Source organism: Nicotiana tabacum, chromosome 22, assembly GCF_000715075.1.
Source record: "Nicotiana tabacum cultivar K326 chromosome 22, ASM71507v2, whole genome shotgun sequence".
Taxonomy (NCBI): domain Eukaryota; kingdom Viridiplantae; phylum Streptophyta; class Magnoliopsida; order Solanales; family Solanaceae; genus Nicotiana; species Nicotiana tabacum.
This window is the reverse complement of record NC_134101.1, coordinates 55,951,361-55,972,207: the sequence shown is the minus strand read 5'-3', so window position 1 is coordinate 55,972,207 and position 20,847 is coordinate 55,951,361. Positions and strand designations below refer to the sequence as shown.

The 20,847-nt window shown below is 39.4% G+C and overlaps 1 protein-coding gene across 6 annotated transcripts; it reads left to right on the top strand.

Annotated features, from left to right (window-relative positions):
* The first annotated feature begins 7,956 nt into the window (after positions 1-7,956).
* On the top strand, positions 7,957-13,240 carry LOC107785007 (uncharacterized). Of its 6 annotated transcripts, none has more exons than XM_075243879.1 (8): positions 7,957-8,383; positions 8,594-8,647; positions 9,560-9,676; positions 9,774-9,932; positions 11,618-11,779; positions 11,856-11,972; positions 12,088-12,195; positions 12,342-13,240. In XM_075243879.1, the coding sequence occupies exons 1-8, from the start codon at positions 8,129-8,131 to the stop codon at positions 12,837-12,839; spliced, it is 1,470 nt and encodes a 489-aa protein (XP_075099980.1). In that variant the 5' UTR covers positions 7,957-8,128; the 3' UTR covers positions 12,840-13,240. The 6 variants fall into 6 exon arrangements, with proteins under 6 accessions (XP_075099980.1, XP_075099979.1, XP_075099984.1 ...); XM_075243878.1 differs by having other exon boundaries at positions 7,959-8,383; positions 9,557-9,676; XM_075243882.1 differs by having other exon boundaries at positions 7,988-8,290.
* The last annotated feature ends 7,607 nt before the right edge of the window (positions 13,241-20,847 follow it).

The window sequence follows — 20,847 nt, the reverse complement described above, 5'->3', positions numbered from 1 at the left end:
TATTGCCTTCTGAGTGTTAACTGGTGCGACAATATGAGTTACAAGATCATGAAGGATTTGTGTAGGTGTTTTCAATGGAATATTGAGCTGTATCTATAGGGGTTGCCCAGTATCAGAAGCACATGGCGGAGGAATTGTATCAATGGCACTTTCCTAGTGTGGTATCAATGCATGGTGAGCATCTGTTCCAGTTGTCTCCTTCAGCACTAAAGAATATTGATCTTGTAAAACCTCTACCTCAGGACTATGGATATTAAAAGCTTTTTCTGTCTGTGTACTACATCTTTGTTTTTCAAGTCTTAGACTTGTATTTGTGTCAGATCTGGACACTGGATTCTAGAATTCATCACTGCAAAATTGATTAGCAACTCTAGTGGCTCCTGTTGAATTTGGAGATTCCATAAAAGTCTGAGAGGGAATTTCCTGACATGAATGATTCAATGTAACATTTATTGCTTCCTTTGGTGTCCCAAATGTCTCCTGAACCCAGTCTACTGTCCTTACATTTGTAGATGTCCCCATTATTCTAGTAGCAGCTGCAGTTGGGCTCTTACTACTTTCAGCACCTTTAAGGTTGTAGCTTTTATTATCAGTACTCCTAAATTCCTGGATATGCTCAATGACATTGGATTCCATTAATTGATGCATCTGTTGTTCATGTATATTCTTGTCCCTTTGTTTGATATTAGAACTAGTTGCCAAACTTGTTTGACATTCCGCACTTTGTTCTGGTTCTAGTTATTGTTTCTGGCAGCCTTGCTTGATATCTTGTCCATACTATGATGAGCATTTTCAGCAGCAATCCCATGAATCGATAGAGAATCACCCACACCCTTTGGATTTCCAGCATTATGAAGCTTAGTATTTTCCTGATCATCAACTCTTTCACCATCAACTTCATCAGCATGTATGTGGGAATTTGAAATGGGATCTTGCACGATGTCCTGGGCAGCTTGAGGGGAATGTTGTTATTTTTGGTCAGTAACTGAGGAGTGGTGTTGCTTGGTTACCTACGCATGGACTACTTATTCTATAGACTGTTTGAATTTAGGTTGCTTGTTTCTTTGGTTGACACCCTTGAAATTCTTCTTCTTTTGTGTATGTCATTGATCTTTGGATTGATTATCCCTACTCGTGTGATTTGAAGAAGAGTTTTGAATTATTCCTCCTAATTGTTGCTCACTTTGGTGCTGCTCCCCCATTTTCCTCGGAACTGTGGTTCTTGTGATGTTCTTGTGAAACCTGGCTCTGATCAACTTGTGCTCCAGTAGTGTTTACCTTTATGTTTGTACTTTGATTTTCATTTCTATTGGTTTCCTCTTCTACTGCTTTTCTTTTTTCCTCATCTTCTCTTTTCTTGATAGCACAGAAATATTCTTCATGTCCCAGGTGTTTGCATTGTAAGTAGTATGTAGGTAGATCCTCGTACACAACTTCCAACCATTGTCCATCCCCATTGACATCTTGATCTTCGTCAAAGCCAAGCCACACATGATGAGGTCTTTCTTGAGTTAAGTCCACCTGCATCTTTACCTTTGCAACACTCCCTCTTGCTTTTTGCATTGAGGCAAGGTCAAGGTGTAAAATCTTACTAATAGGTGATAACAAAACCGATAAGAGCTCTCTGTAGTAGAAATGCCACAGAAGTTCAGGTATCACTATCCAAACTGGGACAGTAGGATTATCCTCAGTAGGATTAAATGTGGGAGTCCATGCTTGCAGATCCATTCTTTGTCCCTGAATGTACATGAATTTTTTTGTCCACACAGTGGTGTGATCAAATTCATTGTCTAGGTCAATATAGATTGTCCTAGCATTGAAATGGACTATCTTAACTCCTCATCTTAGTTCACTTTAAGCTATAAAGTTTCTCCTTATCCGTTCCATTCTAGGCATTGTGTTGAGAAACTTGCCTACTATAGTGTACTGGCATTTGTTGGCGAGGGTGACCATATAGTCATCCCTTGTAAAGATAGCAGTTGGTTACCCATATTTCGTAGTTATTTTTGGTGGTGTAAACTCTATTGGGGCTAGTATTGCAATTTTCCTGGCTCTTAAGGATTGTGTGATAGTGGGAGGTGGGGGAAAAGGGTAAGCATCTGGTTTTTTTGGTTAGTTGTTGGTATCTTTATGAGAAGCAGTGAAGTTAATATTTTGAAGGTTGGGAGTAGTATCTGATAAGATGATTAGATTCTGGACAATTTGTCTAGGAATTACACTTGGGTTAATTGGCATAGTGTGTTTTGGTTTGTCAAAATTGGTTGAGATCTTTGGGTATGTGTGTGTTGCTGGAGTAGATGTGGTTTGTGTGTTTATGTGGGCTGGTTGGGATGCTTGAGTTGTGTGTTTATTCAACTGTGTATTAGATGCTACAATATTAGTGTCTGGCTTATTTTTTCCTTGAGGCTTAATGTTGTGTGATGGGGCAGCATTTACCTGAGCAGTAGGTAACTTTCCAAGGAGCGGTTGCGAAGTTTGAGCCTCTGCAGAACTGAGGTCGACTAACTGTGTAGTCTGCTGAGAATGCAAATTATGAGCATCATTTTCTTTACCTGATTCTTACCATGTAACTTGACGAATGTGTTCCTTTGGACGTTGGAATGGAGGATCAGTTGAATGTCCCTTGAATGGCCCAGTGGAAGTGGTTGTTGCAATTCGTCGAATAGGTGGAGCAGTAGAATCCGCATGAATGGTTTTCTTCGATGTTATGGTAATTGGGTTAGTGGAATTGTCAAGTAGAGGGTTGTTTAGTAGCTTCTCATCAACACGAACTGATTGATCTTGCTTTCTAGCCGTCTGACCCGTCGTAACACCATGTCCGACCATCTGGAGCTCGTTTGGGTGTTGTAGAGCGTCAGACTTGCTCACATCGGCGTTGGGATTTGTAGATTGTTGGTGAAGATGTAACTCTTGAGCTTGAGTACACTCTCCATATATTTGAATTGCACGATTTGGTCCAGAATTGTCCTGGGGTTGTTCGTTGGAACCCAGTCGCATATGTGCTACAGTAATCGGGTTAATTTTTTGAAGAGTTGCAATAGTTGGGGACAGATTTTTTAATGAAATGTCTTGTGTAGTATGTGTCGCCTCTATGGGAGTATTTTGCGAAAGGTCCGGTGGTTTTTGGCCACCGGACAGTGGAACAAATGCCATAAAGGCAGGGAATGCCTACTGTTGAATTAAATCGCCTTGCTAGAGAGAAAACGACGGATTTTTTCATATCCGGGAAGAACTTAAATATTTCAAAAACGAGGGTTTGATTTCATATCACAAATTTGATTTTGGGAGCTCGGTTGGAGGCGATTCTTAGAGAGATTTTCAAGGGAGTGATTGGAGTAAGTGATTCTTACTTAGTTTTGGTTAAATTCCATGATTATATCTTTGATTTCATCATTCAATTAATGATTTGGGTTGAGAAATTGGGGGAAATGGAGGAAACTTCTTGGGCCGAATTTTGGGAATTTGAGCGAGATTTTGATATCGGATTTGAGTAATTTTTGTATGGTTGGATTCGTGGTTGAATGGGTGTTCAGATTTTGTAACTTTTATCGGATTCCAAGACGTGGGCTCAGGGGTTCACTTTTGAGTTGACTTTTTGATTTTTGATTAAGAACTTAGTATTTTCTTATGAAATTGATTCATTTAGCTCGTATTGATTGTATCGAATTGTTTGTGGCTAGATTCGAGGCATTCAGAGGCCGATTCACGAGGCAAGGGCTTGTTGGAGTAGAGATTTGCTCAGTTTGAGGTAAGTAACACTTCTAAACTTGGTTCTTAGGGTATGAAACCCCGAGCTACGTGTTATGTGATTGGTGTTGAGGTGACGCACATGCTAGGTGATGGGCGTGTGGGAGTGCACCGTAGGAATTGCGACTTGGTCGATTCTGTGGAACTGTATAGTTGCATGATCTTGTTGATATCCGTATATTCTCCATGTGTTAGATAAATTGAGTTGTCGGTCATGGTAGAAATTATGCTTAGGCTACATGCTTGTACTATTGGGACCCACTGAGGTCGTGTTGCATGTTGAATTATTTGCTTAATTTGTAACTATGTACTCAGTCACAACTATTATTTGCATGTCATATCTCAGCCTCTATTGCTATTTATTGATACATCATATCATCATTGTTTGGGGCCGATTATCATGTTTTTTATGAGACTGAGAGACTGGAGAGATTGATGACTGAGTGAGGCCGAGGGCTTGATTGTGAGGATATTTATGGGATCGGGATGCACAACGCAACATGTTTTATTGATTCATGCCATGATTGGCTTACTATAGCATTTGGGTTGGATTTTCCCTCCGAAGTCTGCACACCCACAGTGAGCGCAGGTACCTACTGAGTGCGAGTGTCGAGCGCGAGTGCTGAGTGACTGTGAGGAATGAGTGATTGTGAGGATGGAGTAAATGTGAGGACCGAGTGATTGATACTATGAGAGTATGCATATAATTTCATCACTGTTTTGTACTCCAGTTGGCATACGTAAGACATGCAGATATCGAGATGCATCATTTCTTATCTCAGTTGTATATGGAATATCCTACCTGTTTGGGCTTTATCTGTTAAATTTCGAAGCATGTCTATCTTTCTGTATCGTATTTCTGTAATTGAACTGTACCATGTGAAGCTCGTCACTACTTTCATCCCAATAGTTAGACTTGTTACTTATTGAGTTGGTTGTACTCACGCTACACTCTGTACTTCGTGTGCATACCCAAGTGTTTCTGAACACGGTGGGTGCTGATTCTCAGAGTTGTCCAGTCATACGGAGATTTTCGAGGTAGTTGCTCTGGCGTCCGCAGACCTTGACCCTCCTCCCCTATTCTTCAGTTTTATTTATTCAGTTTCTACTTCTTAGACAGTGTATCAGACTTTGTATTTGGTATAGATGCTCATGTACTCGGTGACACCCTAGTTTTGGGAAACTTTTGTATTGAGTTGTGACGGTTCTTATTAGTTTCTCTGAGGTTTTTCTTATTTAAACATGTTTTAGTACATTTAAAATTTGAAAGTGTTGGAAATGTCTGAGTTGTCGGCTTGCCTAGTACCATGATAGGCGTCATCATGACAGGTTGGATTTTGGATCGTGACAATCATGGAGTATCATAAATCAAATCCTATGTCTTACCCTCATTGTTTGCTGGGACTTACTCTCGAGCCTTACAAATATTACCACTTCATAGTGATCATTTAATATTTTTCCCAGTAACTTTTCTTAGAGTTCGCATGGATCATTTCCATGAACAGCAATATATGACATGGTTAAATATAAATGAGATAGTACACTCTTAGACATATTGATCGCAGTCATGAATTTAAATGTGGTAGAAGCATGGCTATCTAGAAAGGTCTTTGTACTAAAATAGAATGTTATAAAATTTCACTATCAATCTTTGAAAAATTAAGAAAAATAACTCTCGCCTGATGCTTTTCCAGATCATAATTAGGATAAATAAATTAAATAATTATCCACCAAGATAACCAAAGACTAGTATTTTAGATTACAATTATCTAGTCATTATATGCTGATAATTCACATAATGCATACCTCAATGATTTGCAAGCCACATTAATTACTGTACAGAGAGAGGTAGGCAAACTAGAGTTTAGAGCCACCTCGATTCCTCGATTCGGAATATCGGAATATCAACCGGATCAGAACTAGAATCCTAAAGTGACTTCGGAACAGGTTCAAGAGCTTCGATCGAAAACCTTTCCTATCAGACAGAATAAGCTCTTACTGTTCTAGAAAGAACTTCCCTTGACTCAAAGTATTGAGCCACGTAAATCAACCCCAAAGCTAAAGGAGTCCTTTTAGGATGAGGTTGATGCTTTTATAAGTCTTGATCGGAGCCTGGTCTAGGATCGAGAATTTTCCCTCTAACACTTCCTCCCCTCTTTGTGTGGAAAAGTTTCTGAAAGCCTATTAGTTAGTATTAGTAAAAAAACCTAGTTAAGGGGTCCGTAGTTGTCGCAATCGCTCATTGGTCTTCACCGGCTTTGCCAGCTGCCTGTGATAGGAAAAAAGGGTGCATTGCCTCTTAAGTGAAGAAGAGAGGGGCTTTGTATAGACACTCTTGAGCCATGTTCGTCGCTCTAGGCTTACCATTATTTTATTTCATTCTAAACTCCTAAATTTGCTACTTGAAGAGCAAAATCTTTCTCAAATTCTAGAGAGATCTCCTTATTCGAACATTAGGAAAGAAGCTTATCACTTTCTGGAGGACAAACTACGTTTTTTCTCGATGTGGACCAAGCTCCGACTTCCTTTTTAGCTTTGGCTCGGAAGAGGTCGGCCTCCTGCTTTCCCACCCATCGTAAACTCTTACTACTTAATATAATGGAAACACGATAAAATCTTATATCAGAACGACTTCTGGTATCACCAGAAGGATCGAAACCACATTCGCAGGCCAATAATTTTTCTGGATATGTCGAACTATTGGAAGAAAGGAAATAAAATTAGATATTCACTAGGAGCGGCATATGAATATATTTCACTAAGACAAGTGAAATGTCCTTCCCAAATTTCATTAGCTCTAAAGAAATCAGTTACTGAGAAATATTTAACTCGGTGAATTAATGCCTATTATATCCTTTATTGTGAGAGCATAATGGGTACTTTGAATACAAAACATGAAAGCGACTAGTTTATGAATTCAAATTTCAACCCATCAAACAAATAAAATTAACATATACCAGAAATCAACATGATGTATAGAAAAAATAGTTATCGGTCTCTATACTTAGAACATGAGACCATGTGAACCACAGTTTGACATATCTCCTTTCCTAAACACCATTTTCTTATTCGACAAAAACCATCTTATTTTCTATAGTCCAAGGTAAGAAAACTTTGCTTCGAAAGCTAACATATGAACGTTCATGTTCCTGCAAAATATAATTGTATTATCGTGTAATATAAATTATACCAAGCCTTAAATCTCAAAATAATTTAAAATTAGAATGCATAGTAAATTGACTCCCTGGACAATAGAAGCAAACTGATTAACACGTGGACGTATCCGCAACAAGTTAAATCAGTTTCGAATATGCCAATTTAACCATGCATCTCTTCTATCTTCTTTAATAGAAACTCGTGCTGATAACGTGTTAAAAAACTAAGCTCAAAGTAATATAAGAACGATAAAATAGACAAGAGATATAGAGGGGAAAGAGATGAGAGATTCTTATTTCTTCTATGTGCTCAAGTGTTTTCCAAGTGTGTACAATGTGATGTTCAAACCCTCTATTTATACAATGATATTGAGATAATGTAAAGGGATGTCATGAACATTGCAGTAACTATTAAGATCATGAGGGAAGATCATGGAGTAAGTTATGAAGGTGTGAGAGTTACAATTATAATGGTAAGAAGTAGTGTGAGGTTAATGGAGAAGAGTAGTGGGAGTAACTTCTTTAGGAGTTATAGACATCCACTACATAATATAATATTTCATAACAAAAACAAGACAAGAGTGGGTTGCTCTCATAACAAATTCAACTTTCTATTTTTATTTAATAAAGGTAAAATTCTAAGTTTTTATATTATGCACAATATACCTTTTTAAAAATATTTAACGAGGCAAACATGATAAATAAAAAGAAATATGTACGGACTAATCCTACAATCCGCACATTAATAAGTACGGAGAAAATGACACTTTTTAGTCGTTCTCAAAATAATAACCGAATATGTATGTATACATATATATATGTATATATATATATATATATATACATATATACATATATATATATATATATATATATACATATATATATATGTATATATATATATACATAAAAAAAATATAAATTTTATATACTTTTGCGATTATCGAATGTAAATAATTTCAGCCGCGAACTAAAAGTGATATTTGTCATTATTAATTTATTGAAGGAAAAAAAAAAAAGGAATTATTAGTTTCTTTTTCCCATTTAAAGGAATAGTTATAGCAGTAACCCCAACTCAAGCCGGGTTCCGGTGGTCTATCATAAAGTCAAAAGCCCTATCAACCCGTCGATAATTGGGGATTTGGGGGATTAGGGTTTATATCTGCTCGGTTCTTCCGCCCTGAAACCATTTCCGTCAGTTTGGAAGAAACGAGCTATCGAATCAAATGGGTAAGCTGGAGAAGAAGGAGAAATCTGAAGCCATAGACGAAGAAGAATCAAATTCCCAACCCGATTTGATGCGCAGCGAGGAGGAAAAAGAAGAAAATGAAGATGCGGAGGCTAACGAGGATCTCAGCTTGAAAATCGTAGAGAAGGCCATGTTACGGGTATGTTCTAATGTCACTGACGAGGAAGAATCCGACATTTTGACAAATAGCAAGAAGAAAAAGGACAAAAATATTGTGACCAAAGAGGATCCTGTGAGTTTGAATTTTGTTGAAAATTGATTAATCTTTTATGTTGCTATTAATTGTAAGGACAAAAATATAAGTACTTTATTTGGATCGAGAATCGCCGGGGGAAGCATGTTTTTTTGCAGCATTTAGAAGTGAAACATATTGTACTTACTAATAAAATAAAATGTTTTTTCGGGTGATTAATCGGATGTCGTTTTCAATTTTGATGTTTAGGTTTCAAGTGGAATAGACAAGGGTTTCAAAAGCTTCTGCAGCGATATGTTCCCGGTAGTCTGAAGTTGCCAGCTGTTAATTGGCGATTAGATTTTTGCAAGTTGCATATTACTGCTTGATTTTTGTTTGTTGTATTGTCAGTTTGCATGTTATCTTGGTGATAATGAAGGAAACATTAAAGTAACAGCTGAAAAGTTAGTTTAATAGGAAAAACCTTACATTTAAATGTAGAGAAACACCCTGTCACGACCTCATCAACTTGCAAGATGAGTAAAAATTTAAAAAGGAAAGACAAATTCTTTTCTATCCAAACCGTCAAATGGACGGGTTAGGCTAAATTTGGCAGGTTAAATTGGGTTGACTCATAAACGTGTTGGTTCATAACTCACCCAAAGTTTGCTCGGATTGAGATGAGTTGGGTCAATTCGGTGAAACAATACTCGGAACCTTATTATAATTTGTTTAATTACCATAACCAAACTAAAAAAAGACTGTTTTTCTTCATCATGGTGTTATATCGAACTTGAAAAACCTCAATACTTTCTTTGTCAATAATCAGTATGGCCGAAATTGATCGCAATGTTAGATAGGTTTATTTGGGTTGTGCTCAAATTGACGTACCATGAATATACTCCCAACCCAAGCTGCCCAAAGTTAGGTGGTTTACATTTTAATTATCTAAATGTGATGCCCCTACTCTTCGTGGAATAAATACTAATTACTACCACTTTAATTTCTGCTTTATGTTTCAGTTCCTTTTTGTTTTGACTTGCAAGGTTAAACTGTAGTTTGTTTTATATTAATTTGGAAGTTATTGAAAGTATCCCACTTGTGCGATTACACTGTGTTGTTGTTGTTGGAAATTATTGAAAGTATTGCTTGTGTCTTAGAAACCATAATATGGATTAAATGTTCAGCTTGTGATCTCTTACACTGCTATTTTCTTCTTCTTGAATGTGTTAGCAGTACAAAGTAAAGGAAGAACAAAATGCTGATACTACTATAGCTATGAATATTGATGATAGTGCAGCTGAAAAGACTCCTGTTGAGGTCCCTGACAATGCTGTTCTACGTAGGCTTCTTGTGAGTTGAAGTAATATGATTTGCAGTGTTGTTTTTCGGTAATCCAAAAATGGCCTGGTTTGGTCCTACATCTTTATTATTCGCTACATGATCTCAGCGGGGCCCTAGGTACTTTGATGCTCCGGATAAGAGTTGGGGAACATGCTATAATTGTGGTGAAGAGGGTCATGCTGCAGTCAACTGTACTTCAGCTAGACGTAAGAAGCCATGTTTTGTTTGTGGGAGTTTCGAACATAATGCTAAACATTGCACAAAGGTTAGTGGAGAAAATTGCTTACTCTTCTATTTGAATATGTGACTCCATACTGCTCGTGCTATCTTAGTTCCACCTTATTAGTCTTCTCAACGGGAAATTATCATACTTGTATATTCTTATATTACCATTGAGGTAAATGAGCATTTTGGAAGTTTCCCTCCACACATATAAACCACAAATCTTTTGTAGAGAACCAAACAGACTGTGAAGTTATGCACATGGAATCTTCCACTAATAAGCCAAGCTGAAGATTCCTCGAACATGTGCTAATCCAAAGACCTAGGACCCTAGGCTCTGATGGGGAAAAAGAAGACAAACATCCTGAACTGCGTTTCATGATCTGAGCTCATGGTTAGAGTGCCTCTTATATATGCTTTTACGTGATTTGGACCCGTCTTAACAACCTTGTTAACACATTATTGTTGTATTTTGGACACTCATATTCGGAATTTTGTGTTTTGGACAAGTCATGAAGAAAATATTTGTGAAAGGATCTCTGAAATCATAATGATGGTTGAATCTTAGCTCAGTGATTATGTTGCTGGATTTTTTCCTGGAGGTCAAGGTTTTGGCTTGCAAACTAGCTTTGCTAGGCATAGCTAAGTGGACAATTAGGCAACTGAGTTTTTCATACCTCTTTCACAAGGTTTGATGGCACTGTCTACCTTTTGCCATTATAGCGCATTAAGTTGTCTAAATTTGTGGTAAGGACTAAGGTCTGCGTACACACTATCTTCCCCAGACCCCACTTGTGGGATTGGATTGGTTTTTTTTTTTTTTTTGGTTGTTGTTGTTGTTGTTGTAAGCTGTCTAAATATGTACATGGACAGCTAATCCAAAAATTAAAGATTCTATTAGAAGCGTGTTATGGTGCAACTTTCCTGTCATCCTGCAGGATTTCTGCTTCCAATGGTAGGCTGGAATTTGCAAAAAAAAAATTGAGAATTATGATTTCAGTATTCTTGGTGTATCCTTTATATTTTTGCATTGAATGAGAGACTGCATTACAGGGTCTTATGGGAAAACCTCTTTTAGGTGAGGAGCTTGTTGTTTGTGTATATGATGCATAAAAAATGGTATTCACATGTATGTGTGGCTTTGTCCCGTCACTGTAACATATTTGGGCAGTATCATAATCGCATGTAAACCCTTATCTCTCTTCCCTTTTGTCCTTCCCTCTATCTCCCTTCTGTCTCCCTAATTATTGGAATGTGTTGGAGGAGTCCTTGTTTTAGGGTAGAGCCGTGCGAGCCTCAAATCCCATTCAATCTAGATCTTTGATCTCCAGGAACTACAGAATTTTAAATTCTGTATAGCTGACCCCAGGTAGTATGGGATTGAGTAGTAGCTGATTGACTGATGGTTTAATCATGGATATGCCACTGTAGTGTCTTCAGTTCAATCAGGGAAGCAAAATTGTTCTTGCTTTTAGTTTGATAGGATTTTGGATAGTTGGCAAAATCATGGATCAGCCATTATAGCATGATTTGAAGTCTTCTGTAGCCAGTGATAGGGTCTCAGACGATTTAGGTTACACAGGCTAACAAGGTAATATCCATAGGAGTGCAAATTGAAATTTTGTGTTTCCTTGATCATGACATTGTGATACTTCTTGTGGATCTTAAAACACCTATTTTTCCCATTTTGGTGATAGAGTAAGTTATGCACTCTGCTTTCTTTGACAGGGCAAAGCTTGTTTCATCTGCAAAAAAGGAGGTCATCGTGCAAATGATTGCCCTGAGAGAAGCAATGGAGGATCCCAGAGTACTAAAATATGTCTAAAATGTGGGGATTCTGGCCATGATATGTTTTCATGCAGGAACAACTATTATGCTGATGATCTAAAGGTGTGTTACTGAGGAAACTTCGAGACCTAGAGATTTATGTTTGTGTTGTTCTGACCAAGAGATTTCTCCTGTTTAGGAAATACAATGCTACATCTGTAAGAGTTTTGGCCATCTTTGCTGTGCAAAATACCCTGATAGTGGTCCGAGAGAATTTTCCTGTTACAGATGTGGTCTACTAGGCCATACTGGTTTGGTAAGTTAATGCTCTTGTAGTTATACGTGTATCTCTGTATGTGTGTTTTTTGCTTCTCCTTATTTAGGAACTAATTTTTGTGCTTGCATTTTATCTGACATGATCTCCCATACAGGCATGCACGTCATCTCGTGGGGAGACTAGCGGTACTGGGTCACTTAATCCCTGTTATAGGTGTGGTGAAGGAGGACATTTTGCACGCGAATGCACTAATTCCAGTAGAGTAAGTTACTGTACTCATGTTTGGAATCTGCTTTTCTTTTCCTTTTCATTTCTGTGTCGTCTTCCTTTTTAGGTTAGTTGTCCTTTGCTATATTATATCTTATCTTCATAATGAAACCTTATTGTTTTACTGCTGTGTGTCTAAAGGTCAATAAGCGGAATCATGAATTATCAACCCCCAAGAAGAAAGTCCACAAGAAAAGAAAAGAGCAAAATGAGTTCAGGTCTGTACCTCGTGATTTTGGTAGGGCATGGAAGAAGAAAGGAAAAAATGAAGGCGGGTATACGTCAGGCTATAAGATGAAACGAAGGGGTGGTTGGATCCCGGATGATCCGGAAGACTTTCCTCAACCCAATAATTGGAGATCTCCTTCAACTCCTAGAAATAAGAGAGCTAAGATTTCTAACTTCAGTAGTGGTGGTCATGCTTCTGGTTCTCGTTCATCTAGAAAGTCCAACAGGCTTGATTTTGATGCTTCAGCTTCTTATGGGTCAGGCACATATCATCACCATAGGTTTTCAGCATCTGGTGATTTTGATAATTCAGCTTCTTATGGGTCAGGCAAATATCATCATCATAGGTTTTCAGCATCTCGATTTGGCAACAGTAGTCACGATAGGTGGAGGAGGAATTATGATTGGTAGCAGAAACTGTCGCGCTCATGTAGTGTATTTGGTTTGGAGCGTCACAAAAAGGTCTGAGAACTTGTGGTTCAGAATTCAGGAAGACTGGTTACAGGAGGTTATTAATCCGTCTGGGATGTTTCGGGGTTTTAGTGTAAGCTGAGATGACGATTGGGAGGCAAGGTGGAGCTGATATGACGCTAAGCTCGAGCTCAACAGACGTAGACTTACTCAGCTAATGAGTTGAAGAACAAGTTCTCTCTCATTTAGCTGTTTGTAATTTGCTATCTTTTCTTTCTTACTTGTTCCCGATACATCTTGATTTAATTGTTATTCTTCTTTTCGCCTGGAAGGCTAGAAGACATGTAACTTCAGCAACTGAGTCAGTATCATTATAAAAACTCTTTCGCTTTTGCCTTCAATTAGATTTTGAGAAAGCTGCTTGTGGTTGCTATGTTTGCCCGGTCAGAGACATAAGATGCTTATCTTGATTTGCAACTCTAATAAATCTCGCCTTTCCAGCATTCACCTCGATACTGGAAGTTTGCCTGCTTTATTTTTTTAGGCTTTGTTGCATTTGAGGAAGTTAAATAGTCTAGTGATTCACCAGCTGAAGCGCTAACGAAAAGTAGTTCAACTGAGAAAACTGATGTGTTACAGTGACGGATTTGCAAATGGTATGATTTCCTACTAAAATAGTGGTCCTGTTTATAGAGGTTTCTTTGGGATTGTTTTGTTCAATGCACTAAACCTGAGGGATAACTCCTACTGAAGCCTGTTTTGAAACATACTTTAATAAATTACGTAACATACTTTAATTAAATAACACCATTTTAAATACATGTAATATATAAGCAATGATAGACATTCTAAATTTTAGTTTTTTCGTCTAGTACATATCTAATTTTGCATACAATTATTAATTTTTCTCAGTTTGCATAAATCAATTGTTTATATAGAAAATGAAATGTTTCTTGAATTTCTCTTAACTTTTCTTTATTAATTTCTGAGTTTTTAGAAAATTTTAAAGAAGTATATTTTTAATATCTAAAAATATTGATTCTTTTCTAATTTGGAGCTTGATAAATTATTATTTAACTTTTCTTAAAATTTCTAATGATCTTTTTAATAATTATAGTTATTTACGAAAACAAGTTAAGATTTTATTTTTGCTTAAAAATTGAGTTTTCCAAAAAATAGCAGTAGTATAAAGGAAAAGTATTTGTTTAACCAAATTATAACTTTTTAAAGTTTTGGCTCACCAATTTTAGTGGTGTGCTATTTTTTAAGAATAGCATAAATATAAGACACATATGTAAAATGCGATTTAAGGATAAGCATAAAAGAAATAAGCCATAAATCACATAAAAATCGCATTCGACAGATGCGACTACCGATTATATTATAAAATTTGTATCATACCAATTTTTCGGTTATTCTATGATGTATAACCAAATTTAGATTTTTAAAAACCGTACCAATCATGTCGGATTCTCTTCGGTATCGGTACAGTTCAGTTAATTTTCGGTATTGTATACGGTCAAAATAGATTATCGAGTGGCAAGAAACCGGAGTAGGATTTTGGGAATTAGCTCCGAAGATGGTACAAACGAGCCTTGAGTCCGAAAGCTGCTCGAGGAGTAGGCTCGATAATCTTATCGAGCCCGTGACCAAATCGATTTGCAAGGCATTGCTCCGAGGTCGGAAATGCGCCACGCCCATCCAGAAGGTCGAACTCAAGCTAAGACCGAAGGTCCGACCCAGTGACGAGTTCGACCCAGTAACGAGTTCGAGCCAGTATCGAGCTCATGGACAAGAGTCGTTACAACCGCACCAAGAAAGAGAATCTTGGCGGGAATCGAGGAAGAGACAAATCATCATGGGTCCTCCACTATATGCTTTATTTTATTATTTTGTTATAAATAATGTAATGACCCTCTATTATAAAACGGAGGATCCTTGTAAACACTTGGGAGATGGAATAGATTGGAAAAAAAAAGATCTTTTCTTAGATACAAAGATATCTCCTTGTGCTTGTCTTGCTTCATCTTATTCATTCTCTTTGTTCATCATTCTCATAATCAAAATACTCGTATTATTATCTTTATATCAAAAGGTATTACGTATCCTTAGAACCATACATAAATTTAACATTATCCGATATTTCAGGTAAACAGTTTGACGCCCGCCGTGGGGCTAAGGATAACAGTGATTGTTTGATATAAATCTACAGTACGCAGCAGCTTACAACTTCAAATCAGCAATAGCTTTACCTATCGACCACGAAGCCGGCCTCCAAGGTGAAACCAACAACGTGGCACCCGGGGCCGGAAGGCCACTTAACGATGGCACTGAGGCTCGAATCGAAGTACCTGAAATTCGAGCCGAAGCACCATTGGATGTCAATTCGCAAATAGCTCTGGAGGCGAATCAACGTTCCGAACCGGAAAGAAGCATTCAAGGCGGTACTCGATCCGTAGCCCGAGACACCCATAACGCGGGGGAAATCGGGGCCAGCTTACGTATGATCTTCGAGATGCTACAAGCCCAACAAGTAGCGATAACTCAGTTACAGAGCCAAACTCATATACAAAGCAGACCAGATTCCAATCCGCTTCGAGAAATCACCCCCAGAACAGAGCCCGCCATAGTGAAATCAAACGAACAAGAATCGGGGACAACTCCCGAAATTACTAAATTGCTCGAGGATCTCACAAAACGAGTTGAAGCCAACGACAAGAGAATGGAAGCGTACAATGCCAGGGTCGATCAAATCCCGGGGGCTCCACCAATGATAAAAGGGCTTGATTCAAAAAAATTCATACAAAAGCCTTTTCCCTCGAGTGCGGCCCCAAAACCAATCCCCAAAAAATTTTGTATGCCCGAAATTCCCAAATATAACGATACGACCGATCCTAACGAACATGTCACCTCTTACACATGTTCTATCAAAGGTAACGATTTGGAGGACGATGAGATCGAATCCATGTTGTTGAAAAAGTTCGAGGAGACCCTCTCGAAGGGAGCAATGATCTAGTATCACAATTTATCACCACATTCCATCGATTCCTTTGCCATGTTAGCAGATTCGTTCGTAAAGGCACATGCCGGTGCCATAAAGGTTGCAACAAGGAAATCAGACCTCTTCAAAGTAAAGCAAAGGGGTAATGAAATGATGAGGGAATTCGTATCCCAATTTCAAATGGAACACATGGAATTACCACCGCTCACAGACGATTGGGTTGTACAAGCTTTCACCCAAGGGTTGAACGAGCTAAGTTCGACAGCATCACGTCAGCTGAAACAAAATTTGATCGAGTATCCAGCAATAACTTGGGCAGATATACACAACCGATACCAATTGAAAATCAGGGTCGAGGATGATCAGTTGGGAGCTCTGTATGGACTCGTGCATCAGAACAGGACAGCTACTAAAAACCAAAGGGAGATCGACAGAGAACAAAGATCGAATAGAGACCGATATCAACCGTATGTCGCAGATCGAGTGAACAACGGTTCAGCATGCAATATAGTTCGGAACAATCGAAGGATTGATCGAGGGCAAAATTCTCGGGGACTTATGAGCAAGAGAGGCTTTGATAAATATGTCGATCCTATAGAAGCACCTCGGTTATCAGAGTATAACTTCAGCATTGGTGCATCTGCCATCGTGTCGGATATCGGACGCATCAAAGACACTAAATGGCCTCGACCCATGCAGACCGGTCCTGCCCAAAGGAATCCCAATAAAATGTGCGAATATCACGGCACCCATGGCCACATAATGGAAGACTGCAGGCAACTAAGAGAGGAAGTAGCCCGCTTATTTAATAAAGGGCACCTTCGGGAATTTCTGAGTAATAGGGCGAAGAACCATTTTAAAAACAGGGATTTCGGCAAGTAAAACTAGCAAGAAGAACCGTATCACATCATTCACATGATCATCGGCGACGTCGATACCCCTCAAGGACCAGTGCTTAAACGCACTAAAACATCAATTGTAAGGGGAAAGAGATCTCGGACTCAAGATTATGCACCCATGGGGACTTTGTCCTTCGATGATGAAGATGCAGAAGGAATCATCCAACCTCATAACGATGCACTGGTATTATCCGTACTCATGAATAAAACTAAAATTAAGCGTGTGTTAATCGATCCAGGTAGCTCGGCCAACACCATCAGATTGAAGGTCATAGAACAGCTCGGCCTGCAGGACCAGATCGTACCCGCAACTCTGGTTCTAAACGGATTCAATATAGCATGTGAAACCACCAAAGGCAAGATAATCCTACCAATAAACGTGGCCAGAACAATCTAGGAAACTAAGTTTCACATGATCGAAGGCGATATCAGATACAACGCCCTTTTCGGAAGGCCATGGATCCACATCATGAGAGTTGTACCTTCGACCCTACACCAGGCCCTCAAATTCCCGACACCGAGAGGTGTCAAAATGGTGTACGGATAACAACCGACCGCAAAGGAAATGTTCGCCGTCGAGGAAGCAAAATCAATGTCCTCGCCTTCGCCGATAAAGGGATCGTGTTCAGAAGGAGAACGGGATACCAAATAGCAATCACAGATATTGGCTTCGACCCAGCCAGATAACCAGAAGATCGAAGAAGATGATGATCAAAGGGTCTCTCGATCTGTCATGATTCCTGATGACTCTGACGCCACCAAATCAACAATCGAGGAACTAGAGCAAGTCACACTAATCAAGCACTGGCCCGAGCGAAATATATACTTGGGAACGGGTTAAGCGCCGAACTCAGGAAGAAATTTGTTCAATTTCTTATCGATAACATCGATTGTTTTACCTGGTCCCATTTAGATATAGCAGAGATCCCACCGGACATAACGACGTATCGGCTAAGCTTGGACCCTAGGTTCATACCGGTGAAGCAAAAGAGAAGACCCCACCCCGAGGGAAAGCACGCATTGATAAAGGACGAGGTAACCAAGCTTTTCAAGATAGGGTCCATTCGGGAGGTGAAATATCCCGAATGGTTAGCCAACGTAGTTGTAGTGCCTAAAAAGGGAACAAACATAGAATGTGTGTGGACTATAAGGATTTGAACAAAACATGCCCCAAAGATTCCTTTTCGCTGCCCAACATCAATCGCATGATCGATGCCACGGCCGGCCACGAGATCCTCACTTTTCTCGATGCCTATATAGGGTATAATCAAATCCAGATGAACCCGGAGGACCAGGAAAAGACTTCATTTGTCACCAAATATGGAACGTATTATTATAATGTGATGCCCTTCGATCTAAAAAAATGCAGGGGCTACTTACCAACGCCTAGTAAATAAAATGTTCGAAGAACAAATAGGAAAATCAATGAAAGTTTATATTGATGACATGCTAGTTAAATCCCTGCGCGCAGAGGACCATTTGACCCATTTGCAGGAAACGTTTGAAATTTTGAGGAAATACAACATGAAGCTCGACCCCGAAAAATGTGCTTTCGGGGTCGGTTCGGGCAAGTTTCTCGGCTTCATGGTGTCAAATCGGTCAATTGAGATTAACCCCGATAAAATCAAGGCCATCGAAGACATCGTCATTGTGGACAACGTGAAAGCCGTACAAAGGCTAACGGGTCGGATTGCAGCCTTAGGCCGGTTCATTTCGAGGTCATCTGATCGAAGTCACAAATTTTTCTTTCTACTCAAAAAGAAGAACAATTTTGCTTGGACCCCGGAGTGCCAACAAGCATTAGAGGAACTAAAACGATATCTATCAAGCCCACCACTACTTCACACTCCAAAAACAGATAAAAAACTTTGCTTGTACTTGGCAGTATCGGAAGTCGCCGTGAGCAGTGTCCTAGTTCGAGAAGAGCAAGGTACGCAATTCCTCGTTTATTATATAAGTCGGAACCTAGGAGAAGCGGAAACTAGGTATCTGCACCTAGAAAAATTGGCACTTGCACTAATAAGCGCCTCTAGAAAGTTAAGGCCGTACTTTTAATGTCATCCCATATGTGTATTAACCACTTACCCGCTTCGTAATATTTTGCACAAGCCCGAGCTATCAGGCCGATTGGCCAAATGGGCCGTCGAACTCAGTGGGCACGATATCGAATATCAACCCCGTACGGCCATCAAGTCTCAAATTTTAGCAGATTTCGTGGCCGATTTCATGCCAACCCTCGTACCCGAAGTCAAAAAAGAACTCCTGTTGAAATCGGGTACATCATCGGGAGTATGGATCCTTTTTACAGACGGAGCTTCGAACGTGAAGGGGTCCGAGCTAGGCATAGTTTTAAAATCACCCACGGGTAACACTATTAGGCAATCTATTAAAACTACCAGGTTGACTAACAACGAGGCCGAGTATGAAGCCATGATTGCAGGTCTCGAGCTAGCTAAAAACTTGGGAGCAGAAGTCATTGAAGCCAATTGTGACTCTTTGCTGGTAGTGAGTCAAGTAAACAAAACCTTCGAAGTTCGAGAAGGTAGAATGCAAAGATATTTAGACAAACTGTTTGTCACTTTCCACTGTTTTAAACAATGGATTTTACGGCATGTTCCACGAGAATAAAACAATGAAGCCGATGCACTTGCGAATTTGGGGTCATCGGTCGAGGTAGATGATTTGAGCTCGGGGACTGTCGTTCAACTTTCGAGATCGGTAATTGAAGAAGGTCACGCTGAGATAAATTCTACAAGCTTAACCTCGGATTGGAGAAATAAGTATATTGAATACTTAAAAAGCGGAAAGCTCCCATCGGACCCTAAAGATTCTAGGGCCCTACGGACTAAAGCTGCTCGATTCACGTTGGCTTCGGACGGAACGCTATATCAAAGGACATACGATGGACCGTTGGCAGTATGCTTGGGTTCTGGAGATACCGATTACATCATACGGGAAGTGCACGAGGGCACTTGTGGGAATCACTCCGGTGTCGATGCATTAGTTCAAAAAATAATCAGAGCAGGGTATTATTGGATTGATATGGGCAAAGATGTGAAGGAATTTATTCGTAAATGTGACAAATGTCAAAGGTTTGCGCAAATGATCCATCAACCCAGAGAGCAACTTCACTTAGTCCTATCCCCATGGCCATTCATGAAATGGGGAATGGATATCGTCGGCCCTCTGCCATCAACCCCAGGTAAAGCCAAATTCATTTTATTTATGACTGACTATTTTTCTAAATGGGTTGAAGCGCAGGCGTTCGAGAAAATAAGAGAGAAAGAAGTTATAGACTTTATTTGGGATCATATCGTATGCCAATTCGGGATACCCGCCGAAATAGTATGTGACAATGGGAAATAATTCGTGGGTAGCAAGGTAACAAAATTCTTCGAAGATCACAAAATAAGAAGGATACTATTAACGCCATACCACCCCAGTGGGAACGGACATGCCGAATCAACGAACAAAACTATCATTCAAAACCTAAAGAAGAGGTTGAACGACGCTAAAGGAAAGTGGAGAGAAATCCTACTCGAAGTCCTTTGGGCATATCGAACGACGTCAAAATCCAGTACGGGGGCAACCCCGTTCTCCTTAGTATATGGGTCCGAAGCATTGATACCAGTCAGCGAACCCAGTACCAGATTTTGATACATGACAGAAGAATCAAATAACGAGGCTATGAACACTAGCCTCGAATTATCAGACGAAAAACGAGAAGCTGCTCTCATCCAGTTGGCCGCCCAAAAGTAACGAATCGAAAGATATTATAATCGAAGAACCAAGCTCCACCATTTCAAGCCCGGGGACTTAGTGTTAAGAAAAGTCACCAACAATACCTGAAATCCGAATGAAGGAAAACTAGGACCAAATTGGGAAGGACCATATCAGGTGCTCGAGAACATCGGAAAGGGATCATATAGGCTCGGCATTATAAACGGCAAACAGTTATCAAGCAGCTAGAATGTATCACATCTAAAACGGTACTACTGCTAAGGTACGACCTTTCCATATTCATTTACATTTCGAAATTGACCCCTACAGAAGTCCGTACAAGAGCTAAGATGGATCTTTCGCTCGAAAGCACGCGTTGCACTCTTTT